At 57.7% G+C, this 26,777-nt stretch overlaps 1 protein-coding gene across 3 annotated transcripts; it reads left to right on the top strand.

Moving 5' to 3' along the window:
- The first annotated feature begins 791 nt into the window (after positions 1-791).
- RCC2 (regulator of chromosome condensation 2) lies at positions 792-26,372 on the top strand. 3 transcript variants are annotated; one of them, XM_045475826.1, is made up of 13 exons: positions 792-886; positions 2,060-2,351; positions 7,874-7,967; positions 11,240-11,383; positions 14,084-14,215; positions 14,634-14,722; positions 15,934-16,048; positions 18,224-18,390; positions 20,081-20,261; positions 20,520-20,625; positions 21,519-21,591; positions 23,203-23,280; positions 23,944-26,372. In XM_045475826.1, the coding sequence occupies exons 2-13, from the start codon at positions 2,067-2,069 to the stop codon at positions 24,046-24,048; spliced, it is 1,569 nt and encodes a 522-aa protein (XP_045331782.1). In that variant the 5' UTR covers positions 792-886; positions 2,060-2,066; the 3' UTR covers positions 24,049-26,372. The 3 variants fall into 3 exon arrangements, with proteins under 3 accessions (XP_045331782.1, XP_045331781.1, XP_045331783.1); XM_045475825.1 differs by having other exon boundaries at positions 830-996; XM_045475827.1 differs by lacking the exon at positions 792-886 and adding an exon at positions 1,476-1,496.
- Positions 26,373-26,777: the final 405 nt, after the last annotated feature.

Raw genomic sequence — 26,777 nt, 5'->3', positions numbered from 1 at the left:
CAGGTTTTCTTAAAACTCCTTTGGCTGACAATATTCAACACACCGAGGTACCATGTTTCGGGTAGCGTGTCCTGAACGCCTTCACTTATCACACATGTGATTACTTACTTGTTTAATGGTCTATGTGTCCCGTTAGACACCGTGTTTCGCTAGGACAGGGCTCTTGTCTTCTAGCTTTATATCCCCAGCACCTAGCACCGTGTGCCTTACATGTCCCGGGGACTTAGCAAATATTTATGAAAATTTTCCATCAACACTAGCGTCCTTGGCCTGCATACCAATCACTGGCTAATTCACTCATAGGGCAAGTCTTCACGTAACTCTACCAGGTAACGGCAGCTTGCTACATACTGGGGACGCATCCGTAGGCAACCAAAGCGCAGCTTCTCTCTGCACAAGAGATTATTCAAATTGTATTCATCCTTCATTCCAATCACTCAATTAGGGCACGTCCCTTGTTGGCTGATGCGTGAGCAAAGTAACTATTTTCCAGCGAGTGTCCTCAGGTGACCCGTCTAGACGTGCTCGGGGAAAAACAATCCAACATGTTCCTAAACCCCAAGGAAACCTCTGGCGCGCAGAGGACGCGCCGCGGAGAGGGCCCGGGGCCTGCGGCGCGGCCTGCGGAAGGCGCAGGACCCGAGCGGGTGAAGGGTGGCCGCGTGGCGCCCGGCGCAGGCTCGGGTGGGCCGGCAGTCCCCCGGGCGCGGGCGGGGGCGGAACCGGGCCGCCGCGGGGTCCGCCGGCCGGCAGGGGGCGCGCGCGCCCCGGGCCCCGCGCCGCCCGCTCGGTCGCGCGCTCGCTTGCCGCCCGGCAGCACATGTGTTTCTGTTTTGTGTTGTAGCATTTGTTCTGGAAGCTCGTATTTACATTTTAAGTGTATCTGGTGAGTGGGCTGGAGCCCTGATCTGGGCCGGGGGGGAGAAAAAGCCCTCCGGTACGTCTTTTAGTTGCTCCTCTTCCGTTTTCTCTCCGGTTTCTCATCACTCCAACCAGGTAGGGACTGAAAATCAAAATCGACAACGTTCAGTTTGCGGGATCTGGGAAAGTTTTCCCCCCTCCCTTCCCCCCCCCCCTTTTTTTTTTAAAGGAGAAAAGGTAAAAAAAAAAAAAAAAAAAAACCTGAGAAGGGGGGTTGGGGGATTGAATGAATAAAAAGGGGAAGGAAGGCGGATCCACGTGGTTTAATCGGAGACAGACAGAGATCCCATTGTTCAAAATCAATAAAAAAAAAAAAAAAAAAAAAAAAAAGCAGACAGGGCGAAAGCGCAGGGACGCTGGGGGAAAGTAGCGGCGGAGCGGGGCACTTTGCAGCCGGGATCGGAGGGACCGGCTGGGCCGCACGGTCGGGGAGGGGCCGGGAGAGTTGAGCACCATTAAAGTTTTTATTTTTCGTGTCTGTGCGAGCAGGTGTTTGGGGCTGGGGGCCGGCTTTATTCGCCCCCCTCTCGCCGGGGGCAGCCCACCCCGAGGGATTAGGCTAATTAGAGCCAGAGGTCGGAACCCCCGGGCTGGCGCGGAACTGGGGGCTCGGGCGGGGGAGGGGGACGGCAGAGAGAATTGCATTTAATTGAGTGGGCTTGGGGAGGGGGGCGCGGAGACAAAAGCAGCAGGTGGGGCGGCCAGGGGGGGGGGGAGCGCTTTCAAAGGGGGATCTTTGAAGTATCCCGGAGCCTTCTCTAATTAGAACGTAGAGGATCGGAGGCTGCTTTTTCTTTCCCTTTACTTTTTCGGGGACCAGGCTGCAATTGTGATGCGTTGTAGGCAAACCTAACTTGAGGATGGGCCGGGGAGGGGGGGGGGTCTCCATTTTTTTTCTTTCCCTACGCGGATTGCAGTCGGAGACCTGGGCTCCCGTGCGGGATTCCCCGGAGGAGGCGCGCCGGGGCCCGGGAGGGGCGCGATTTCCTCCCGGCTCGCCCCCTCTCCGCCCACCCCGCGGCCGCCACTTTGGGGAGGGCAGGGGAGGAAGTGGAGGCCGGTGGCTCGGCTGCGCTCCCCTCCCCCCGCGCAGTTTATAACCCGTCCATTGTGCGCCGCTGCCCCGTGTCTCCTCCAGCGCGACCATGCCCAGGAAGAAGGCGGCGGCGGCGGCGGCCTGGGAGGAGCCGAGCTCGGGCAACGGCACGGCCCGCGCCGGGCCCAGGAAGCGCGGCGGCCCGGCCGGCAGGAAGCGCGAGCGGCCCGAGCGCTGCAGCAGCAGCAGCGGCGGCGGCAGCAGCGGCGACGAGGACGGCCTGGAGCTCGACGGGGCCCCCGGCGGGGGCAAGCGCGCGGCGCGGCCGGCGGCGGCCAAGGCGGGCGGCGCGGCCGTGATCATCACCGAGCCCGAGCACACCAAGGAGCGCGTCGTGAGTGCGGGGCCGGGGGGTCCGGGGGGCCGCGGCGCGTCACTGCGCGTCCTGGCCGGGGGCGGCGGGGCCGGCGCAGGCCGCGGGCTGAATCATCGCCGCCGCCGCCGCCGCACAACAAAAGGGCGCCGGCCGGGGGCGGGCGCGGGCCGCGGCCTAGCCGACCCCGCCGCCCCCGCCCGCGCGGCAGTTGGCCGTTGGGGCGCGCGCCCCCGGGCCCCCGCCGGGGGAGGGGCGGCCGGAGCCCGCGCCCGCCCGCCCGCCCGCGCGAGGGGGTCATGGCCCCGCCCCCGGCGCCGCGCGAGCCGACTCCCTCCGCCTCCCCTCCCCCTCCCGCCCCGGGAAGGGAGACTTTTGCAAGTTGTCTCGGGCCGGAGGAGGGGACGCGCGCGCGCGCGCCGGGTGCGGCCCGCGACGCCGCGGGCCCTCGCCGCTCCCAGCCCCCTCTCCCCCCACCGCGGCTGCCGCTCGGCCGGGGCGCCGCCGCGGGAGGGGGCCGCCGGGGCGCTGCGGGGAGCGGCGGTTTGCGCCGGGGCTTTGAGGTTCCCGCCGCCTCGGCTCCGGCGCTCCGGGGGGGCGGGGCCTGGCGGCCGCCGCGCATGCCTCGTGCGGCCCTGCGCCGTCTCGCGCCGCCGGGGAGGCGGGGGCGGTCGGCGCCGGGGCGGGGTGCGAGGGCGCATGCTCGGGAGAGCCCCCCCCCCCCCCAACCCCCGCCGTTGGGGTCGGGAAGCCCCCGGGGCTGAGAGGTGTTTGGGCTTTGTTCGGCCGCTCGCAGTCCGAGGGCGCGGGGGGCTCCGGGTGGCGCTCCCCCTTCCCCCGGGAGGAAGCATCTCCAGTGCCCTGAGCGGGGCTGAATTCGCTGGTTAGCGTGGGGCCTGTAAGATCTTAGTTGAGGTCGTGACCAACTCAACTCCTGCGCCTGCAAGACCCTGCGGAGCCGGAGATCTCAGCCCGGGGCCTGCGATCCTCGAAACCCACAGGCTTCTTGTGGGACGTGTGTTTGGGAGAGTATCAGAGCTGACACCGGATTTCAGATAACCTCCAAAGAGTCAGAACTTCCGTTTAGGGTGTAGACGCTCTGGAGAGGCCTTTCGATGTCCCCAGAGGGCGTGTAAGGGTTAACAGTACCGGAGTGCTTTCCCCCAAAGGCGCTCAGTGTTTAAACGGTTAAAAATGATGCATTTCTTCATCCACTTAACTGATGAGGAAACTGGGGCGCAGAGTTTCAAAGAGCCTCTCCCAGCATCACACGGAGGTGGATTTCCACATGGGCTCAGGTGTCTTCTGATGGCATCCTTAACCCGTGTCCAAAGGGGTCCCGTGAAAATGTTTTATGACTGCTCTCTCATTGAAAGGGTCAGCCCATCGGATGGTAGGGGAGAGCCCATGTCAGTGGAATGTCTCACCTGGCGTCTGGGACCTGGACGGTGCCAGGAACTAGCCACAGCATTGAGAAACTGGGGCGCAGGAACGGCTTTCCCTTGACAGATCTCATTCTCTGTGTGGGACTGTAGCCATTGGCCGCTCCAGTCCTGGTGTATTAGGAGGAGACTGAACAAAAAGGCCAGCTGAGCTCTGCCTCTGCTGCGTTCTCTGTGTGTGAGTTCCTTCAGCTGCAGGGCTCCACTCCGCCTGACTGAGCGTGAGCTTTCTGGTCCTGAAGGAAGAGATTCTGACCCCAACACCAAGGTTCGCCCAAGAGTGTGGTCCCAGAGGGACGCCTCAGTGGCTCAGTCGGTCAAGCGTCTGACTTCCCCTCAGGTTGTGATCTCTCAGTTCATCAGTTTGAGCCCCGTGTGGGGCTCCGGCTGGGCTGACAGCTCGGAGCCTGGAGCCTGCTTCGTATTCTGTGTCTCCCGCTCTCTCTCTTTCTCAAAAATCAATAAACATTAAACAAACAGAAAAAGAGTGTAGTTCCAGGGAGAGTGTGTGCAAGGCACACATGACTCTCCACCAGCACTGTGCGTGGCAACGGCACTTTCTTAGTCTCACTGAGCGACTCCTTTGATCCCTGGGGGTAGACAGACTGGGCAGTCCCCCGCAGCTTGCTTTTGCTTTGTATTTACATCTCTTGGATCTTTCAAATTCTTGGTTCTTCTGTACAGATCTACACGTACCTTCCCCCATCCCCTTAAAAAACAAGGGGCCTGTTAAGCATTAGAGCAGTTTCCTTTGGGCCAGTCCGCACCCTCCGAGGCCCAGCGCATCTAGGATACTGAGGGTTCAGATGCCTCATAGAAAGTGAGTACGCCGAGGTTTAAGTTCTCGTTAGCATCTTTTGGGTTGGGTCCGGAGTCCAGGCCAGGCCCTGGTGGGTCTCCTGCTTGGCCCCAGGTTCCTGGGTTCCAGGGGAAGCATAAGGTCGCCTTCTGCTAAGCTGTCCCGCCCCAGGCTGCCAGCAGCCCCTAGCTTGTTTCAGAGAAGGTTTTCAACCGCTGTTGAGGGCTTCCTGAAGGAGGTGTGTGTGAGAGCGGCTGCCAAGAGTGGTCTGGAACCGTAAGCGGCATAAGTTGGACTCCTGAAAGGTGAACCCAGATGCTTGTGTGGTCGAGGGGCAAGGTTGCCGTGAGTAAGTAAAGGTGTTGTATTTTTGTAAAACATCTCATAGGATTTCAGTGTCAGGAAATGCCCTCTTCGGGGTTTATGTGCAGTGCTGTGAGGTGAGCGTTTTATGGTGGTCTAGGGTCGATGGCTTGTGAGCTCCATAAGCCCGTAGGTGACTCAAACAGCCTTGGCAGAATCCTGGAAAACAAGTGAGTGTCCCAAGCCGTCCGGGTCTTTGTAGTTCCTTCAGTGTTGGTTTGCTGAGGCTTTGTAGACCCTGAGACAGGTCTGCTCCATCTGAAAGGGCCTGATAAATACGACTGAAAAGCGAGCTTGAAGTCTGTTTCAGTTGATAGCCCGTTAGGAAATTTGTCATTGCTGCCATTTCTCTGAACCATCTTCTCTCTGCCAAGGGTAGCGCTTTTTTAGAAGGATGTATGTGGAAAGGTTGACTCTCAGCCTCATGAACATGCTCCTTGCACTTGGGCAGTAATTCAAAAATCGCTTTGAACCGGAAACCCCATTTTGTTGATCGGAGAAACTCTGTGCGTTTTGCTGCCATGGCCATTCATCTCGGCCCAGCTTACGGGAGGCAGCAAGGTGAAGTGAAATTCACTCATCCTGTTGGGGAGACTGTTTGACCGGCTTCATAGCCACCTGGCCTTTAGACGCAAAAAGCAATCTCTTGGCCCATCAGGGAAGGTTGGATCATACCTTGCAGGGTCACCTAGCCTCCGGCTCGCAGCCCTGACAGCCATGGGGGGTCCTCTGGCTGGGAGCCAGCAGGCTTTGGGGTCTTTCCTACCTGATGGCCTGGCTCAGGTCTGTGACCAGGAGGGACATGGACATGGGCGTTAGGAGTTGTCATTTTAATTTTTTATTTCATAGAAGGTAAAGGGGAGAATTAAATTATGGACAGAGTCGGCGACGGATGACAAACAACTGTGTGGATAATAGCAGTGAAATCTAGTCGGTTACTTTGACCTCATGTGTGAGGACGTCAGGCCCGTGATGTAAAAACCTGAGTAAGATAACAGTCTCTCTGTAGGAATCAGACCACAGAGACTGGAGTAGACTCCACTGACCGAGGCTTTGCACACACCTCGTATCGGGAAGGTGGGAGTTTTGTGTGAGCACGTAGCTGGCTCGGTGAGCCAGTATCCATGGCACCTGCTCATCCGTGCAGTTGCTGGCAGGTGCGGGTCACAGAGGAAACCCGTCCCTTCCCCGGGCCAGGGCAGAAGGTCCGGCCATGTGATGGATCGGCAGAGGTCCGCAGGGGCCACCTGCGAGCTATTGCTCTAGCAAATGCCTCTCGATGTCACGGGTTGATGGTCACATCGCCCCCCCCCCCCCCCCGGGGCTCCTCTGCCCGCCTGTCCCGGCAGCTCGTCCCACCGTGCTTTAGTGCCCTCCTTGGTCTCTGCTCCCCTCGCCACGCACACCTGAGAAGTGGTGGGGAGCTGGCCGGTGACCTGGGCAGAGACCCAGGGCCGCCCCTTCCTTGGGGAGCTTGACGAAACCCACTGGCTGCTGCTCATCCTCTGCTGTTGTAGATCTGTAGAATGTTCCAGCCAGGCCCGCCAGCTAAACAAAGAAGGGGAGATAACCAAGGGAAACTAGGCTCCCGTTCAAGTAATCCGAGTCTGTGGGTGCCGTGAGGTGGGACTGCCCTGCGATTAAGGTCGTTCTCTAAATAATTTAAGCCTGGTGAAGCCCTTCTCCATTCATGGCTGTTTGGCTCCCCTTCGCGTGCTGCTCTCTCTGCCCGCAGGACATGTCCTGTAGACGGACTGGCTTTCTCCAGCCCCGTAAACGTGGGTGAGCATGGCGGGGTCTGTTCTGTGGCGTGTCCGAGGCCTCGGGTTTGGGTCACGCTGAGTCCCTGCGAAGGTGCGTTCCTCTTAAAAACGCATGCATCGTGTGGCCAAATGTCCCGCCAGGGCCACCACCGCCTAGACGTTATGATGACCGGAACCGGGTGGCTTTTTTTCATCAGGCCTTCCAAGAACAGCTCTGTAAATAGGAAGAAACTGTTCTCTTCAGTGTTCTGGGCTTGGTGCGGTAGGGGATGAGAGGGACGTCCCCTTCCCCGGCCCGTAAGGAACCGACCAGCGCGTGGTTCAGAAGTGAGTCTTTAGCTGACTGCTGTTTGAAAACGTGCAGCAGACTGCTGAGGATATTCTAACGAGGGCCACCCCAAACTGGATAGTGGCCTTTTAAAGCAGTGCGTATTCCCATCGACGGCCCAAGGGCCACACACGCTCTGTGTTGGGCAGCTGAGGGTCTGGACCGGAGTACCAGGGTCTGGAACCCTCCCTGTCCCACTCGCTGCCGCTCCCCAGGCTCCCAGGCCAGCAGTGGGGACAAGCCCAGCCCCATCGAAGCCAGGTTCTCCCATGTCACACGGTGCTCTGATGATTTCCCCACAGAAAGGCGCCTGGCACCGCGGGGCAGCACCCGGAGGGAGGGTCCGACATCACCGGTGACTCGGGGCTCCCAAGGCTTGGAGTCACGTGCAACACCGTGTTGGCCGTGGGCAAAGCAGACCTAGCCCCAAGGTCATCCGTTGTAATTCTCCCTGTGTGCCACCGTAGGCCTCCCGCGAATACCCATATAGGCAGTTGGCAGGATGGAGAGGAATGCCATTTGGTTGATTTTTTTTTTTTTTTTTTTTAATGTTTTTTTATGTTTTTTGCGAAAGATAGTTCTCAAGAGAAATCAAAGGGTAACAGTGAGCCTGGGCATAAGGAACGAGCTGCCGTGGGCAGGTTTGGGGTTATGCACACTGATGAGGCAGTGACCACTTCAAGCCTCCGTTCGCTGTGCGAGCTGCGGGGGTGGGGGGCGGCGGGGGGGGGGCATGCGAATAACGAATTCCTATTTTTTTCTTTTGTTTCTGGCTGTCGTTGGACAGACTTAGAAAGCTAGAAGCCACGTTGCAAGCTAATACTTTTTCTCTCTCCCTGTCTCCGTAGAAACTCGAAGGGTCTAAGTGCAAAGGGCAGCTTTTGATTTTTGGGGCAACCAACTGGGACTTGATTGGTCGAAAAGAAGTGCCTAAGCAACAAGGTAGGAGGCGTGGTTTCCGAGTTCTCCCGCATGATTCTGTGATTCTGGGTGATTCTGGCGGGCGTCCGCCAGGTGGGTCTCCTCTTCATTTACAGAAGCGATCAGAGAGGCCAAGCAACCTGCCCGAGGCCACAGAACACCCCTGGGGGCTCCCAGAGAACCCTGGTCTCCCGCTTCGCAATTCTGTGCTAACAAACCCGATTGCATTTAGGATTAAACGGGAAGATTATAAATAGCCACCAATAACATTGACCCCTTCTTTCCATCCTCCTTCTCACGTCAGTTATTTTCATGAAAACAGGCTGGTCAGACATCCAAGACGATTGTCACGTACCGCATGTCAGACTCCTTAGACGTTACAGAACTGAGTTCAGTTCTTTGTTAGCCGTCAAATTATTGCAGGAACTGGTCGGACAGAGCAAGTGACAGTGTGTGGAGTGGAGGGAGCAGAGGAGTCCCAAGAAAGCAGCTTTTGGTCCCCAGTGGCTTTTAGTGAGTTGGTATCTTTCCTCAGGCAGCTACTGGCCCGTCGTGAAGCTGGCACATCGCCACATTTTATGGCTTTTTGATTTCATTTGGAAAGATTCCCAAAGTGCTTCCCAGCATCGCCCAGTGAACAAATATTTGCACACTGACACTCCCTGGTGCCTCAGGACGGGCAGAGAAGGTCGTCTTATTCCGTGAAAACGGCAGGGGTTCCCAACGGGCAGGGCCCGCTTCCACCCCGCGGCTGGGGGGCCAGGAAGCCCCTCCTGAGGGGTAGCTGATGCCTCTGCAGCCCTGCCAGTGGGCCACGTCCCTTCTCAGTGCTCTTCCGGCCAGTGGCCCGCTCACGGTTCCACATCAGGCCCAGGGAGGGGAAGTAGCCGCCAGAGGAGAGCAGAGCTTGGGCTGTTGTGTGGGGCGGGATTGCCGGGCCCGGCTCGACTCTCCGCACCCCTGTGAGGCAGAGAAGGTAGGGAAACCAGCCTGTGGTTGGAGATCCGCTCTCACGGCCTGGTTCAAGGCACTCTGGGCCTGTTTTTAGGCGTGCCTTTGTGTCCTTTCCCTTTCCGGCTTTTGCTTCCCTGATCGGTCTCCCTTTAAATGGAGTTTTATGTAATTAGATTGACCAGTGTCAGACCTTTGTAAGTATCTTAAAATACCTCTTGGCCCTCCGTGACCTTGCCGGGGCACTAAATGCAAGGGCAGGGGGTTTGTTTTACCACTGGCGCAAAAGCCGAAGGAAGGAGGGCCTCCCTTCTGTGTCTCCTGGCCTTCTCGGAAGGCGAGCTCGCCAACCCCCGTGTGCAGGCTGCCCCAGATCCCGTTGGATCGGCACAACGCCCATTTCATTTACAGATTGACACGGCGACTTGTGCTCCCTCTCCTGACCGCCAGCCTGGCCGAAGAGCCGGGACTGTGGTGGGGCACTGACTGTGGCTTGGATCGCCCTCCCCAGGCTTCCCCGGAGGGTGGGCCCCCGGCGTCTTGGGCACGGGTTGCCCCACAGGTGCCGTAGGGAAGATGCTTTGGCGAACCCGAGCCATCTGGCCGCCTGTGAGGCAGGTCCACTCAGCGACGCCGGGGCAGCTGCTGCACCGCTCACCTCCGCGGTGTCCCCGCGCGCTGTGTCTTGTTCCCAGAGGTGACACACGTCAGTCGTGCCCCCAATTCATTTTGCCTTCACGATAGACAGACTTGAACGTAACCCGCGAAGGCTGTCATTTTTGGTCTGCTCAGTCGCAGGGAATTGTTGGGTTTTCTTCCCCCTTTGAGTAGCAGGAGTGTCTCAGGGCGGAGAAGCTCAGGGACTTTGCTGTGTGCCTTTATGACCCCAGGGCCTGCTGCCTGATGGGGGAGGGACTTCAGTGTCCCTTTGCCTGGGCGGCCTCTGCAACTCATGAGGATACGCTTGGCGCCCTCTGCTGGTGGGGCACGGGCAGCGTAGGTTCGCAGATGCTTTTCCTCCGGTGCCTGATAACTGATCAGCCTCCTAATCAGCTCCGACATCGAGATGAGTGTGACGGTTGACGTGGCAGCGGCTAGCATTTCATAATGGCCCCCACGGGCCTAGAAACGTGTTCATGTCTCTGTCCTTGAGAACCCCAAATTAAAAATACTAAGCACAAAATTGGCCACACCCTGTCTGTCAAAAGGGAAAAGAGAGGGTTTTGAAGGAGGCAGCTGTTTTCTCCTGCCCACACACCCTCCAGTGTTCCTGGGTGCTCCCTGGGTGCCAGGCACTGGTGAGGCCCTCAGGTTGCTAGGACCGTGGAAGGCACGTGAGTTCAGTAGGCTGAGTGCTGCGATCAGCCTCATGGTTCTCGGGGAACCACAAACTGTAGGGGGATGTGGTCAGGGAGGGCTTCCCAGAGGAGAGGGTGCTTGATACGAGGTTTTAAAGAACAAGTTGGGGGGGGAGGGCGCCTGGGTGGCTCAGTTGGTGAACGTCCCGACTTTGGCTCAAGTCATGATCTCGTGATTTGTGAGTCTGAGCCCCGCATCGGGCTCTGTGCTGGCAGCTTGGAGCCTGGAGCCCGCTTCAGGTTCTGTGTCTCCCTCTCTCTGCCCCTCCCCCACTCACACTCTGTCTCTGTCTCTCTCAAAAATAAATAAGCATTAAAAATTTTTTTTTATTTTAAATAAAAAAAAAATAATAAAGCACAAGCAGGGGACGGGGAAGGGCATTCTGTGGGAGGGAGTACACGGGCAAAGGCAGGGGGCCGTGACCTGGCCACTGCGGTGGGACCCCTGAGACAGGAAGCCACGTAGGGGGAGGGGAGTCAGCCGTTTCCCCTGCACAGAGCCTGGTAGGTGTGCGAGGAGGGCAGGTTGTTCTGGGGAGGATGGGGACACTCAGACCCCAGAAGGAGCCTCTGGCTGCAGGGGGTAGGCCGAGGTGGAGAGCAGATGAGGGAGGGTGACGCTGGGGATGGGGGGGAGGAGACCGGGGGTCCACCGCCAGCTTTCCTGGGTTGGGCTCCCAACAGGAGGGAGAGCACCGTGCCTTTCTGGCCAGCTGCACGTGGACGTGCTCGGTAGCCGGTGCGCGAGGGTCTGAGGTCCCTGTGGTTTGGGGGCCCAGACGCAGGTGGAGCAGCACCAGTTCTGGCGCCGGTTGGAGTTGCAAACTTTCTCCTTGAGCGGCCTCCCGGCGCCCGGGGGATGCCGCGCCCCCAGGGTTCTGTGTCCCAGGAGACCGAGCCCTCGGTGGCTGGCGACGTTTCTCGGGGTGCTTTCCGCCAGCCAGTCCCCGCGGGCATCTGATTTGCCTTCCCCTCCCTTTGCAGCTGCCTACCGCAATCTCGGTCAGAATTTGTGGGGGCCCCATAGATACGGCTGCCTGTCGGGGGTCCGGGTGCGGACTGTGGTGTCGGGTTCGTGTGCTGCCCATAGTCTCCTCATCACCACGGAAGGGACGCTGTGGAGCTGGGGTAAGTCCGGGCGGGGACGGGTCAGGGTGGCTCATGGAGGCGGCCCCCCACGGGGCTGACTTCCTCCCCCTCCGTCTGGTCTGCCTGGAAGGGTGGCCTTCTTGCAGCCGCATTTGCTCCGTCTGATTTGCAGCCGGTCCCTCCTGTTTCCCGCCAGTGCAGCCCCTTCCTCCACTGCCCTGTCATGCGCTTGTACACGGCCACCTAATTCTCTGAATCCTCTTTTTTAAGCAACCTTTTCCTGAACGTTCTGGCTGAATCTGGATCTTTCTGATCTTGAGGCACCTAGAATTGAATTCCTATTTTAGGCACGTCGTCCCCTGGGCAGACAGCCCCCCCCCCCCCCCCCCCAGCTTGCTTTGTGGCTCAGTGTTGACGTAAGACCTGTGTTCTTGCCACTTGAAATGCCATGGGCCGCGTCACGGCCTCGGCCACTGTGTCCCTGCAGTCCGGTGCCTCTGTTTCCGGGGATCACAGGCCCACAGTCTGGGTTGCTCGGTGCCTGTTTCTTACTGGATTTCCCGACAGCTGAGAGCGCTGTCTCTCAGCCGGGCCGATTTCCGGCTGCCGGACCCCCTCGTGTGCGCCCCTCGGCGGTGGTGTCCTTGCCGTCCTCCGGTGTCCCCTCGGGAAGGCTTCCACGCGCTGCCGCCCCTTTCCTCTTCCAGATTGTTGATCCAGGTACTGACTAAGGCTCAGTTTAGCCCCACGCCCTGTGGTAGTTCCTGGAGTCTTCTTCCAGCTGGGTGTGTTGGCAGTGGTCCCCACCCTTTGTTTCTGGTCCTTTGGCTAGCTTTTAGTCCATATGACTCCTTTTTTATTTCGGTCTGTTTGAACGATTTTTTGCAATTTCATGAGCTGCTGTACCAAAGTCCAAATATATTAACATCTGTTGTCTTCACTGCACTCTGCTAATTTTGTGATTCTGTTGGGGGAAAAAAAAAAAAACCAGCTAACAAGGGTGTCTGGCCCAAATTTAAACTTTAGTCTCTGGATGCCGTGCTGACACGGCCGAGGTTTTCATTTTCTCCGACTGGCACAGCGGTGTGTCCTCCTCCCCGCCACCCCCCCCCCCCCCAGGACCCCTCCTGCCTGGTGTTCTGACACCAAACACAGCGGTCTGTCAAAGTTCTGAACTTCAAATAGCGGATTTCTGATCTCTTCACCGAATTTCACTTACGTGGTGCTTCTAAAACTGTCCCCTGTGCTGACCCTGCGGGCAGGGCATGATGCTGGAGGCTGGCCACTTAACTTGGCCCCAGAGCAAAGACCCGTGTCCCGGTGAGCTGACTTGGTTGCCGCCAAGGGTGAGGGGCGGGGAGGGGGGCACCCGGTTCCGCAGTCAGCCACAGCCAAAGGCACTGGGCGTTGTCCGGTGTCTGTAAGCGTCAGGGCTCAGCCCGTCGCTTTCGAGGGGTCCACGCCTGTCAGCCCCCCAAGCGTCTCGGGTGGCCGAGAAGCCGCACCCAGCACCCGTGCTGGGTAGAGTGCCCTTCCCGGTGAACTTGGACTGCTCCCGGGGTTCTGCCGCTCCCGCTGGGGGGGTGCTGGGATCTGTGCGGGTTTGAGGGTGGAGTTTCTCATAGCCGGCCATTAACTTCCTTCTCAGGCCCTTAGGAGGCTTGGGCCTCACCTTCGTGGCTCTGCTCTCCGTGTTTCCTGTGACAGAGGTCACGTTCATCGTCAGGGAGGGTGTCAACTGCCCCTCCCTCCCAGTGCCCTGACTCTCTGGCCCTGTAAAATCTCCCCAAGATGTGGCTCCCACCGTATGGTTCTCTTGGCCAGGGGGACCCGTGAGGGGCCCGCATAGTTGTTTGATTTGGAAGCTGTCGTAGCCCGTGTTGGAAACGAGGGCAGGTGTAGGGGCCGGAGCCGAAGAGCTTTGGAGCCAAAGAGCCTTGCCAGGGGCTAGTGTCTCGTGGAAGGTTCTGGCAGGGTCCGGCCCCCTCGGCCCTGCCTCCCCGCTGCTTCACAGCCTGCGGGGCTCCAGAGGCAGAGGCAGCCCCGTTGGCAGGAGGGGCTTGTGGTCCGCACAGTCCTGTCCTTTGTCTGAAACCAAGGTTCCCGCGGCTCCACGGCTAAGGGCCCTGTGGAGGGCGGTCCGTAGGAGGTGGGCTTGGCGCTGCTTGGTGGCCATCGTTTCCAGGGCAGATAAAAGGAAAGAAACGACGGGCAGAAATGCTCCAAATGGCCCATGGAAGATGCCCAGGGCACTGAGGTAATTAAACTCTTGTGAGGCAGGTGTCGAAGATGGTTCCTCTTAAAATCCATCTCGGAGAGAAGGGGACGAGGGAATTGTTGTCTGGCAGGTGGAGCGAGGACTGAGTTTCCGTGAGCTCATGTGCTTGTGTTGGATGCCCAGGGCGAACCGAGCAGCAGAGCCTCAGAAAGTGCTTCGGGGGGCGGGGGGGCAGCTGCCGTCACAGAAAAGGGGGTCAGAGAAGGTGAAGTAGGTGGCAGCGGCCCGAGGAGAGGTCCCTGGGGAAGGCACCGTGGATCTTCCCCTGGTCACCCGACTCCATCCGAGCGGGTCTCGAAAGGCTGGCTGTTGACAGAGGAGCCGGACCCGGACCTTTTCTCCGCCTCGATTTCCGCCACTGAGTGGAGGGCACCTTCTAGGGGACCCACACGTGCCTGCCTCTTCCGTGATGCTGCTCTGGCCACCCTCTCTTCCCTCTGCGTCTCGCTCTTGATCTGCAGGTCGAAATGAGAAGGGGCAGCTGGGCCACGGTGACACCAAGAGGGTTGAGGCCCCCAAACTCATTGAGGGTCTCAGCCACGAAGTGATTGTGTCTGCGGCATGTGGGCGGAACCACACCCTGGCATTGACGGGTAAGGAACGGCGGGTTCCTTCTACATTTGGCACGAGGCCACAGGATCCACCTTGGGCACGGGGACGGAGCTGCCTCTGTGGCTCTCGGTCAGGATCAGAAAAGTGCCCAGAGTGCCCCAGGGGTGGGCCTCTTGAAGCCGCTGGCAGCCTCAGCTGCCTGCCTGCCTGCCGGTGTAGGAAGCCCGTCCGGGAGGCGGAGGCCGGGGCTGTGCCCTATGTGCCTCTACACTCTCATCCCCGGCTGTGCAGGGGTTTTGCTCCGAGCTCGTCTGTTCCACCCGCTCAGGACACCGTCTCAGTTATGCGCTCTTCCTGGCAAAGGAGCTCTTTTGATTGTTTTGGAGCCCTTGGTTCCAAATCCAATTCAAAACCTTCAGTGTTCTTTGTCCCTTTTGTGATACTGTTCTCTCCTTCCAGAAACAGGCTCCGTGTTTGCATTTGGAGAGAACAAGATGGGGCAGCTAGGCCTCGGCAACCAGACAGATGCTGTTCCAAGCCCGGCACAGGTACCCGCTCCGGTCTCGCGGCCTTTCTCTTTGCTGTTGTGCAGAAATTTCTGGGGTGGGACCAAATAGCTCTCCCTGCAGTGTAACTGATGTCTCGTAGAAACCGAGCCTAGAGTCTTTGAGTGGAATGCGCACACGTTACAGGCTTTAAAGCAGATTTAATATATGCTCACGGTTGAAACACACACCGAGAACGATTTTTCTCTCTCACGGAGAGAATTTGTTACAGAGGCCTTGTTCTTCAACCTGTACTATTCCAAAGAAGGTGAGAGATGTTCTAGGGATGGGATTTGTCGGTATCTGCAAAGACTTGTTGAGTTTTGACCTTGTGTGAAGTCCCCTGCCAGGTGCCGAGAACACAGACCGGAGTCCGTCTTTTCTTCCTCAGGAACGGAGGGTTAAGTTGGGGAGGGAGGAATCGCACCTAAAACGTGACTATGAACATAAAACAGCCAAGTGCTAGTGAGTGACTGGTTTAATGATGAAGGCAGGGACTCAGATCGCTCGTCTCTTAAAAAGAGACCGTGGGCAAACTTAACCTGTGGTTTGAACGATTTGTGGAACGTCTCCCTTTCATCTGCCACCCGCTCCGAGGAGGAACAGTTTCTAAAGGAAGCCAGGACCGACGGGCAGGGCCCAGGGCTCACGCTTCTTGGCGAGGGCTCTCCCTGACCGATGAGTGCAGTAACACAGTTTCCAAGTACTGTCTTAGATGTGTTTCCCGAGCCCACGCTAAGTTCCTCGGGCCTTGGCCGTCTTTGAGCCGTTTTATGTCTCCTCCACATGGTGGAGACCAGTCAGGCCATTATCTCTGCGGAGGGTGAGGGAAGTGTGAGAAAGTTCCTTTCGAAAGTTGAGGCTGAGCTGCTAGTGAGTAGGTGAGGTCTGGGGGTCACGTGTGGGTAAGTTTCTGTCGCTTCCACCCTCCTGCCCGTGCTGGCCGGCTGAGGAGTGAGTGCGTTGACTGGGCACAGTGTTGAGCATCTGGAGGGATACAGGGATCGGGGCACCATCAACCCTGTCTTGGGACTCAACTCTGCTGGGAAGGTGGGGGTCACAAGGGTGTTTCTTAAGCTTTCGCCTTCAGAATTGCTGAGTCCATTAAATTTCCTTTGTAATCTAGTAATTGTTTCACACTGACCTACGAGAGGTGGAGGCTTTTTATCAGTCTTTTAGAAAATGTCTGAGAGTCTCCTGTCTTGTCTTTTCAGATAATGTACAACGGCCAGCCAATTACCAAAATGGCCTGTGGGGCTGAATTCAGTATGATAATGGACTGCAAAGGGAACCTCTATTCCTTTGGGTGCCCTGAATATGGCCAGCTGGGTATGGAAACATTTTTTTAAAAGCTCTGTAATCTAACTGCGTATCTGGAGCCAGAAGTCGGTGTGGGCCTGCACACACATGTTGGAAACGTGGGTAATTGATCGCAGATAATAGCCTTGATCCATTAAGTGGATCTCCCATTTACTGGGACAGCGTGTGCTAACTCACAGGGTTGTGGAGCATCACAGTGGCTTGGCCTTAATGAGTAAGTCAGGCTCAGTCTGACAAAGGATTCTTTTTTCTGATAATGGGCATTCATTTATACGTAAAAGGATTTCAGAGTTGTAAAAAAAAAAAAAAAAAGGCGCCTTCATTCGGTTTCATATTTTAAAGATTTGCCTTTATTGAAAGTGAGAAAATTACACAAGATTAAGTCTGCTCTGCAAACCCTGGTCTGGGCGATTCTTTCAGGTACACGCATGAGCCCCATTCCGTGTAAAGTGCCTGGGATCCCTCCTGTTTTCGTCCCTAAACAGAACGTACTCCTCCAGAAACACATTCACTTCTATCTCATTGAGTAGAAAGGGAGAACTCAGAAAGCGGTTCTCAGTAAGTGGAAAATGTCTCTCGATCCTGATTTTACAAGGTCTCCATTTTCTTTTCCCATCTGACACCAAAGTGTTTTTTTCCTTCTGGCGCCTTCCCACACCCCAGCCCTTTGCGAGTAGGAGGTGAGGAGTGGGCGCCCTCTGCTGGCTCCCTAGCTGCATGCCACCCCGGATCCGCCGCGGCCCCCGGATCTGGGTTGCTGGGTCCCCACGTCATTAAAAGCAGGCAGATGGAAGAAGGTATAAATAGAACAAGGAGCATCTCGCTGGCCTTAGACTTCAGGGAACAGTGACTTTGTGAAACTAAATATACCTCAAGTCAGAAGTGAATAAGAAAGAACAGCCCCTTACGCACATTCAGTGTTGGTTGCCAGGGAGTTGCCAGAGGCTGTTGGAGAAACCGTTTCCATGGCCACAGGCCCCGGTGCCATCCCCAACCCCGGGCAAAACACCGGAAGTGTGGTTCCGTTCGGCTTCCGGAAATGTGTCTGCTCCCCTGCTGCCTCTGGCTGCCCCAGATCTGCAAACAAGCAGGTGGATTTTCCTTCAGGGAGAGCCACACGATCCCGGTGACCATGATAATGGCTGATCGCTGAGCAGTTGCTGTGGGCAGGCCGCTCTTGGAGCACTTTGTACGGACTCCCCTTTCCCTGGGACATCCTTCTTCAAAAGTAGTTTGAGATACTGGCTTTACGTGTATCTGTGGAATCCGCTATATCTCTCAGCTTTCTTTGAAGCCCGCTTTGAATCTCCTTGTCCAAATCCAGAGAGGTCCCTTTTAGAATTAGAACATACGAATGTAACCTTGGAGAAGTGCATCCCGGCACATCCGCTCACCGCCCCCCCCCCCACGACGCGTTTACTGGGTCAGGCAAGGCGAAGACGAGAACGTGCCATTAACTACGTTGTAACATCGTAGTGCTAGATCTAGGTTACTAGTAAGTCATAGAACCTCAAGTCTCAGGTTGTGTGTTGAACTTTTTCTGTCCGTCCCCCCCGCCCGCCCCCCCCCAACCCACCCCGGGGCCAAGTGGGGCACAGACCATACTCAGTAGACCATTCCTTCGAATAGGGAGCTTCTGACTTTGACCACAGCTGACATTAAGGTCTGTGTTACAGCCCCTTCACGTTAGAGCATGAACAAAGAACTTTTACAAAACAACGTCCTTGTGTGGACAGTGTCCTTGGGTGTTCCCTATACTGTCCTACTCTTTTTTTTTTTTTTTTTTTTAATTTTTTTTTTTAACATTTATTTTTGACACAGAGACCGAGCATGAACGGGGGAGGGCCAGAGAGAGAGGGAGACACAGAATCCGAAACAGGCTCCAGGCTCTGAGCTGTCAGCCCAGAGCCTGATGTGTGGCTCAAACCCACGGACTGGGAGATCATGACCTGGGCTGAAATCGGACGCTTAACCGACTGAGCCACCCAGGCGCCCTCTGTCCTATTCATTTTTTAAAAATAATTGGTTTCAACCCCTTAGAATCGATTTCATGATACTGAGTGGGTTGTGCCCCAGATGGAAAAGCATTACCTTGGTGGGCACACTTGTCCCGTGAGGCCCCAGTGCCGGGTTGGGGCGGGGTGCCGTCAACTGCTGCTTGACCCCTGGCTCTGGTCGCCCCAGGACACAACTCGGACGGGAAGTTCATCGCCAGGGCGCAGCGGATAGAGTATGACTGCGAGCTGGTGCCCCGGCGGGTGGCCATCTTCATCGAGAAGACGAAAGATGGGCAGATTCTGCCAGTCCCAAACGTGGTTGTACGAGATGTGGCCTGTGGCGCTAACCACACGGTAAGACTTGGGGGTTTCTGGCTTTTCCTCTGCTTCCCGAGCCTCGCCTCCGTGGGGAGGCTGTGTGTGTGCTGCGGTGTCCCAGCGCTTGGCTTCGGCTGGGACTTACTTCATCCTGGGAGTCTGAGACCTCCTGCCCTTCTCCCCGGGCTGTGTACCACTCAGGTGGCTCCGGGGCGGATTTTCCTTTTTTCTCTTTTCTCTTTTTCAAATTTGTTTTTTTTTTTTTTTTTTTTTTTTTTTTAATTTTTTTTTTTTTTTTTCAACATTTATTTTTGGGACAGAGAGAGACAGAGCATGAACGGGGGAGGGGCGGAGAGAGAGGGAGACACAGAATCGGAAACAGGCTCCAGGCTCTGAGCCATCAGCCCAGAGCCCGACGCGGAGCTCGAACTCACGGACCGCGAGATCGTGACCTGGCTGAAGTCGGACGCTTAACCGACTGCGCCACCCAGGCGCCCCTCAAATTTGTTTTGAGAGAGAGAGCATGAACGGGGAAGGGTCTGAGACGGAGAGAGAGAGAGAGAGAGAGTGTCCCAAGCAGACTCCGCACTGTCAGCACAGTGGGGCTCGAAGTCACGAACCCTGAGATCACGACCTGAGCCGAAATCGATTCAGACGCCCAGCCGACTGAGCCACCGAGGCACCCCCCACCACGGGGTGTAGCTCTTCTGTTCATAGTCTCTCTGTAACTTCTGTAGACGTAGTTAAAGGACAGACTTTGTGGTTGGACTCCTGGTGTCTTTCTGGTTTTAGCCTTTGTCCGACAGCTTCACAGACTTCTTTTTCTGATCCCCCGTATGGAGGGTGTTGAATGGTTTTTAACTGTGAGGGCTGTGTCCTTGCAGATCACTTGGGATAGATGGCGATACAGTTTTTGGATATGCGTCTTTCTGTCTGTGCTGCCTTCTCGCGGTGGTTTTGCCCAAGGATGCCTGCGAGTCAGAAGTTGGCGCTCTCCTCTGTTGAGAGAGCACTGGGCTGGGAGTCCAAGAGACCAAGCTGGTCTCCTGCTGTGCGCGGCTGACTGGCGAGTGACCCTCGGGCACGGCCTCTGGGATGCTTTGTCTGCTGCTCAGTGATGTGGACCGGGAGATTTTGGTCCCCTGGAGTCGGAAATCCGTGGTTCTCTTCTGCCCAGTGTCGTCTGGGGAAGCACAGGTGGATCCCGTGTTGGCCTCTTCCGTCAAATGGTTTTGATGGGCTGTCCGTTTTGAGCGTTGAAGGTGCCGCGAAGGAAAGAAGATCAGCCTTAAGTTGTTTCTCAATGAAGTTAAGTCCATGTGGTCCCAGCACCAGTGAGCAGATGGAGACCACCTGCGAACGGGGCGTCCAAACCAGAGTCCCTGCAGGCAGGCAGGCAGGCCTTGCCTCTCGGTTTTGTGCGGTTCTGTCTCCACCGTGGAAGGAAACAAGCCTGCTCTCTGGAGACCCACCCACCCTTTTGCTCTTGATGAGGCGTGAAGGGGACTTGAGACTTAAAGTAGTAATAACTACGGACGAGAAAAAGAGCAAATGCCCTGTTGCCTCCGCCCCCTCTCCGCCCCCACCGTGGGGGCAGCTTCAGATTATCCTGCCTTTTATACCACCAGCCGCAGCAACAGGCTCTCTGGAACGGAGTGATGGCCCCCTCGTCGCCTCGGGTGGTTAGGAGGCCCGCTCCAAGCCTGCGTTTTCTCTCCGCCCGCAGCTGGTCCTGGACTCTCAGAAGCGCGTCTTCTCCTGGGGCTTCGGCGGCTACGGCCGGCTGGGCCACGCGGAACAGAAGGACGAGATGGTGCCGCGCCTGGTGAAGCTGTTCGACTTCCCCGGGCGCGGGGCGGCCCAGATCTACGCCGGCTACACCTGCTCCTTTGCTGTCAGCGAAGTGGGTGAGTGACTTCCCCCCCCCCCCCCCCGCCCTGTTCCCCCATCGGGGCCTCGGGAGGAGAGCGTCTGGAACCAAGTCACAGCTTTCCGTGGCGTGGCGGGTGGGCAGCCCCGTAGTCCTTGGCACGTTCCCGGGCTGAAACCCCCGCGTTCTTCCGGCCAGAACGCCCCTCTGTTGCCAGCGGCCTGCAGTGTTCTTGCCTTGCCGATGTTGCTGGAGAGGGGAGTTCAGTTCTTGGTGTGTGTGTGCCTCTCCCCAGGCGGTCTGTTCTTCTGGGGGGCCACCAACACGTCCCGTGAATCCACCATGTATCCAAAGGCCGTGCAGGACCTGTGCGGCTGGAGAATCCGGAGCCTGGCTTGTGGGTACGTGGCAGTGTCTCCTGGTGAGCGGGACGTGTGTCCCCTTCCTGTCCCCTTCCTGGGCCCGGAGGACACAGTGGGGAGGGCGCCTCTTCCTTTGAGCCCCCCCGTCCCCCAATCAGGGCATCAGACGCACCAGGGTTCGGGGCGGGAGGGGCTGTTTCAGGCTCCGGGGGTTGGTAGGTCCTAGAACAGAGGCTCTGTCTTGCTGCATCCACAGAAAGTTCCCTTGTAGGGTTTTACTCCTCAGAGGCTCGGTGTGCTTCGCTCGTCTGTGCAGGTTAACGGGATTTTAGCTGGACGTAGTGGTAGGATTTTGGTTACCCCGACGCACGGAGAAGAAACCGTCTTTTAAGCCCGTGCTTTTCGGTTTATTTTGAGGACACCTCAGACGCCGTTGAGTGAGGCAGCGCTTCTTGATGAGGAGTCCGATTATGTTAATCAGCTGCGGGGTCGTTGGAGGGGAGCCGTGTCTCTCGGGGCTATGGCTTTAATCTGCCCGGATGTCTAGCCCCGCCCACGTCAGTTTTTGTGGCGTTCTACCCGCTTTAGAGTCCGCTCTCTGCCCTGATCTGATGACCTCTTTTCCCGGTGTGTTTTCCCCGCCCCAGCCCTCGAATCAGGCCGAGGTGAGGTGGGGGGAAGGCCTGGGGCCCCGGTTCCCGGCACCCTCTCGGGGCTTTGCTCTGGGGCCCGCACGGGACGCTGTGGAGGGCCTAGAAGCCCGTTGGCCCGGCGCGTGTTGCCGGGAAAGGAGTACCTCTCGGCGTTTAATGGGGGGACTGGATTCTGATGCTCACGAGCCACACCCTGCTGTTGAGCGGGCAGCCTGCAGGGAGGGTCCGTGGCGGCTGGGGCTGCCGGCCGCGCTGGCGACATCCTCTGCCTTTTCGCAGGAAGAGCAGCATCATCGTGGCCGCCGACGAGAGCACCATCAGCTGGGGCCCGTCGCCGACCTTCGGGGAGCTGGTAAGCGGGGGGATCCGGTCTGGGCTCTCTGGGGCTGCCTCCCGCAAACACGCAAGAGGAAAACGGGCATCTGTGTGAAAGGCCGAGACGCTCCCTAGTCTTTGGTCACATCGGCTTTCAGAGACCCTTCGGTGCCTCTCAAGTAATTGTGAAAGTCTTTCACATCCCCGTCGTAAATCTGGAAATAGGGGAGTTTCAGGTCCCATTTCCCCCTCGGTTTTGCAAGCCGTGGTTGCATATGCCGGTGATGGGGGAGAGGGGTGGTTTCTCTCGTTCCCTCCAGGAGGGTTTAAGTCAGCAGGCTCAGCGGGTCGTTGGGCCCCACGCGGGCGGTGGTGAGCAGGCGTCCTGTCTTCCTGGTTTTCTCCTGCAGCCACAGGGCCAGCCTCGCAGGTCATTTGGGGACGTTCTTCTCTCGTTTTTCCTAAAAAAGTCAAAGTCTGTGTTGCCTGCTTTTAATCTCCGTTGCCTGCCTGATGAGAACTGATAGCCCTCGGTTTCTCACACGTACTTGGCCTTCCCCAACCAACTGTCTGATTCTTAGGTTCTGGTGCCTGATGAGTCTTTAACTTTTAATTTCTTCATCAGGAACAGCTTGGCTGTGGAGCTCGGCTGGCGGTCTGCCCGTTCTAGCTGCGATTTGATCCCCAGCCTGACTCTTTGTTATTTCCTGCGGGGAAGGCGGTCTGTTTCCCTTCCCGCCTCGCTCGTGGGAGGGAGAGGAGGGAAGGCAGGGCTCCTTGGTCCCTAAAGCCGTCTCCGGGGCTCGGTGGCCTGGTCCTCGGTGTTCTGCACCTACTTTGGGTCTGGGGCTCCCTGGGGGCCCATGTGCAGCTGCCCCTCAGAGTCAGCCCTGGGCGGAGCCTCGAAATCAGGACACTGAACCTGCCCCGGGTTTCATGGCTCATTCTTAGAACAGGACAGATGTCTCTAGGGCCTGTCAGAGATGGAACCCGTATACGGATTCAGCCACCAGAGGGGACTGAGGGGGACTTTGGGGCAGCTTCTCGGGGTTGAGGAGGTGGCCTGGCATCTCGGAGGCAAGCCTTCACTGTACGGGAAGGTGTGAGAGGGAGTCTGGTGGCAGAGATGCAGCCGGGAAGGGAGGCCCTTCCTCCCCAGCCCCGTCAGCCTCTCAGTTTGACCTGAGGGGTCTGCTTGGCCCTTAAAGGCCCCCGTGTCCACGCTCTCTGCGTGACGCCCTCTGCGCGGTCCTCAGGCAGAGCCTTCTGTCTCTGGTGTCCTGGAGTCTGGCGGTGGGTGGGGGTGATTCAGTCTCCAGTCTGCGGGGCGAGGGTGGCGACGGCCAGTGTTGTTGTGACCTCCTAGCCCAAGGGCCACAGCAGCCGACTCTTCCTGTGCTCGTGACGGTGCTGTCTCCTCAGCGACAACCCCCAGAAGGTGCTCACGATAGCATAAACCCCCAGAGGTTGTCAGGGTCCTCAACTGGGGAATCAGCCCCCTGTGCACCACACTCTTGTGGGAAGCTGTCCTCCCCTCGTGTCACGCGTGGCGGGGCTCTGGTGCGGGGTCCCCAGCAAGGTCGCCATCGTCCCCTTTGCGGACCGTGCCGCAGCGAGCCCAGTCCTGTGTCTCTGTCCGCTTTGCCAGGGCTACGGGGACCACAAGCCCAAGTCCTCCACCGCGGCTCAGGAGGTGAAGACGCTGGACGGCATTTTCACGGAGCAGGTGAGCACGCACTCCCGGGCCAGGGGGACGCGAAAGGCGCCCGTGGAGAAAGTGCCGCCAGCCGGCACCCGACTTTCCTGCTCCCGGTCTCGTTAGCCTGGCCGAGGCTTGTCTGATGGCTCCTCGAGCGGCTTTTCTGCTGCTTTGTGCTAGAGGCCAGCAGTAGGAGGCACGGGGGCGTGCCAGCCAGGCTCAGTGGCTGTTCTCGCCCTGAATGACTGGCCACAGGCCAGCCCCGGCAGACTTGTTCTGGGGACGAGGGCATCATCGCTCACGTCTGCTTTGTACCTTCGGCGGAACCTGCGCCCCATCGGGCCTTAGGGCAGATGGCGGGGCAAGGCCCCTGCTGTTCCATCCACCGGCCTGCCCGCCCTTGTCCGCCGATACACAGATGGGGCGGGTGCCCTCACACAAGGCGGGATTGTGGTCCAGAGAGGCCCGGGAGCAGGATCCCCGTGTCCCCGCCAGTCTCTGCTGACCGCGTTGAATCCCTGCCTGGTGGCAGGCTGGAAGGCTTTGGTTTTGGCCAGGGCTCTTTAGCAAAGGGCTTTTGTGCGGCCCAGGGTGGCCGGCCCAGCTTAAGGACGGCCTGTCGTCCGCTCCCCCCTCCACGATGAGCTGGCGGGCTCTGCTTACACACCCAGCCCCGATCTGTTCCCCCAGGTGGCCATGGGCTACGCCCACTCCCTGGTGATAGCACGAGACGAAAGCGAGGCCGAGAAAGAGAAGATCAAGAAGCTGCCAGAGTACAACCCCCGGACCCTCTGATCGTCCCGGAGCCTTCTGCAGCCCCACACCTCTCGCGGCAGCTGTCGGTTCCACGTGCACTGGGACGGGACGTCGAACAAGGAATTTTCAGAAAGCAAAAGTTGACCGAAGGTGCATTTTTGTTAGACTCCCTGCGGTTCCGTTTTATAAGCGATTCAACGTCAACTACCTTTTCTGTATGCTTTCCAAAGTGGTTTTTTTTTTTTCCTTTTCTTTTCATGTTGAATTAAAATATCTGCTCATAGTTGACTTACCATTCCTACAAAAGAGGCAGAAACTTTGAGCAATCTAGGGGTTTTGTTTTTGTTTTTGATTTTCTTCCTCCCCTGAATCCACTTCTCAGAACACCCCTTTCCAGCTGTAACTAGCGTTGCGATCCGGCCGGGTGTTCCCTGAGAGGAGTCCCCGTGGACTCAAAGAAACGTCCCTTCTGGGAACCGGCGGCCGCAGCTGGGCATAGACAGTCCTGGTGGTGGATCTCCATCCAGAATCACAGCCGCCCGCTTCGGGAGCATCGGGTCACTATTCCTGCTTCTTGTAGACCGGCTGAGGCTGGCGTTCTGTTTCTGTCCTTGGCTGCTTGTAAGCCCCATCGCCTTTTGGCTGCGACATTAGTAGAATCTGCCGTTTCCCCCCTGGTGGGGGCTTTGGGGTCTGTGTTTAGCCATTTTTATCTACTTTAGCTGTAAAAGATGTCCAAATGAAAATCAGGTGATTGTGGACCCAGTGGGGACTTGGTGGCGGGGGGGGTGGGGTGTGGGTGGGCAGACGCGGGGACAACGTCTCTGGTTCAAGGGCGGCTTCCAGGCTCCTTAGACGAGCCGGGGCCGCCTCGCCAGCACTCGCCATTAGAGATTGATCAGCCAGCAGTGAAAAGTGCATTCTGGAGTCCTTGCAAGGAAGGCTCAGCCCTTTACGTACCAGCCTTTACCACCTTCGTGCTTCTGTCTTTCTCCCCTGCCGGATCCTGCCGGAACGGGCCCCGTTTCTGAGACTCGGGCTCCTGTTCCACTAACCCAGCTCTCTGGTCGCATTGCTTGGCCGTGGTACCAAATAGTTGGGATTCCTGAAGAAGTCCCCCTTCCCCGCGTGTCTGCGCAGATCTGTGACTGCCACCCCCGTTCCCGCCAAGTGCCCTCTGCCCGAGCTCGTCACCGGTGTTGCGCTGCTCTGCGTGAGTTACGAGGTGCCTTTCCCGGAACCCCTCCTCTCACTTGGACCCAGGAGAGGCGACAGCTCTGGCTGGGGCTCTTGTTTTCGAGAGGGTCTGGACTGGTTTGGGTGCTTTAAAATAGATTTTTTAGTTCCGTGGTGCTTCTGGGGGGAGATGGGGGTAGAACTTCAGTGTGAGACTTGGGTGGATGGGGAAAGTTACACATTGGTCTGTTTTTATTCTTTGCTTTGCCGTTGTTACCACTTGTCGGTGTCTCGATGTTAAAATGCCAAAAATGATCTAGTTGTCGTTGCTTTTTTCCCCTGCCCGTCCCCCGTCACGCCTTACGGCAGCCTCTGCCTTTTCCAGGGCGTGTGACAGGCTCTGTCCCGGCCGGTCCCACCGCCTCGCGCGAAGAGACCGGCCTGCATCTTCCTTAGTCTGACTTCACGCTCATCTTTGGCGTCCCGTGTCCGTAGTCCAGGGGAGAAGCTTCTGCACCCTCAGAGCTTTTGCCACACTAACCTGATTTATCCAAATCACCCCAAAAGTACCATCTCTCTCGCTTCCGTGCGTAGAACCCGTCCGTTTTCCTAAACACCAGTCTCCTTCCTGGAGTGGGGCTTAGGCGCCTGCGCCCCTGGTACCCACATACCTGCCCCCCCACCCCCACCCCCGGGTCGGGTCGTGCGGTCCCTTCACAGGAGCTGCCCTTGGTGAGGCAGGGCTCCGATCTTCCAGGGGACTAGTCTGAAACCTGCCACCAGCCTATTTAGGGCCCCCGGCCAGGGACAGAGCAGCCTACACATACCTTCAAGTGGAGACGGCCCCATTCTCTGCCACAATCACTCCTTTGGGCTTAGACTTTTAAAATGAACTTCCTACTGGCGGAAAAAATCATGACAAGTGCAAGGGGGTGGTCCTGCACCCCAAGAGAAAGAGGGGCCCGGTCTGGGCACGGACTCTGCACCAACCCCTTGGGCATCTGACCTGTCTTCCAGCTCAGGAAGGAGCCTTTGGGAGAAGGGGTTTAGGGCGAAGGGGGAGAACCTGAGAAGAGGTTGTGATTTGGTCGAAGGTGCCTGGTTTAGTGCTGTAATTGTCTTATTTTTTTTTTATATATATTTCTTGGAGTAAACATTTTAAATAAACGACATCATTGTTTACTCTGTTTTGGCTTTCGTGCTTCTTTTTCGGACACAGCAGCTCCGTTTTTCTCTGCTCCCTGCAGGTGCAGCCCCAAGGCTGAGGCACGCACGAGAAAGATGGGCTTCGGGGGAGGTCGGGGTCGAAGGCGAGCAGAGCTCCCCACTCTCCCTGGAAACCCGTGCCCTTCAGGGAGGGGTCTGCCCTGCACTTGCCCGACTCAACAATGACATTTGTATTGGCCCCGCTCGAGCGTTGGGGAGGAGAGACCGGGCATGGAAAGCACCGGAACAGTGGTAGGTTTCATAGACCAAGAAACACGTGTTCTCCTTTCCCACCACCCGTTCCTAGGGGAGCCTGAGCCCTAGTGTCCCACAAGCCCTGGTTGAAAATGTGCCCCTCCGGGCCCCACGTGGGCCCCTGGCTGGCA

This window comes from Leopardus geoffroyi, chromosome C1, assembly GCF_018350155.1.
Source record: "Leopardus geoffroyi isolate Oge1 chromosome C1, O.geoffroyi_Oge1_pat1.0, whole genome shotgun sequence".
In the NCBI taxonomy this organism is placed as follows: domain Eukaryota; kingdom Metazoa; phylum Chordata; class Mammalia; order Carnivora; family Felidae; genus Leopardus; species Leopardus geoffroyi.
This window is presented reverse-complemented; position numbering and strand designations above follow the sequence as displayed.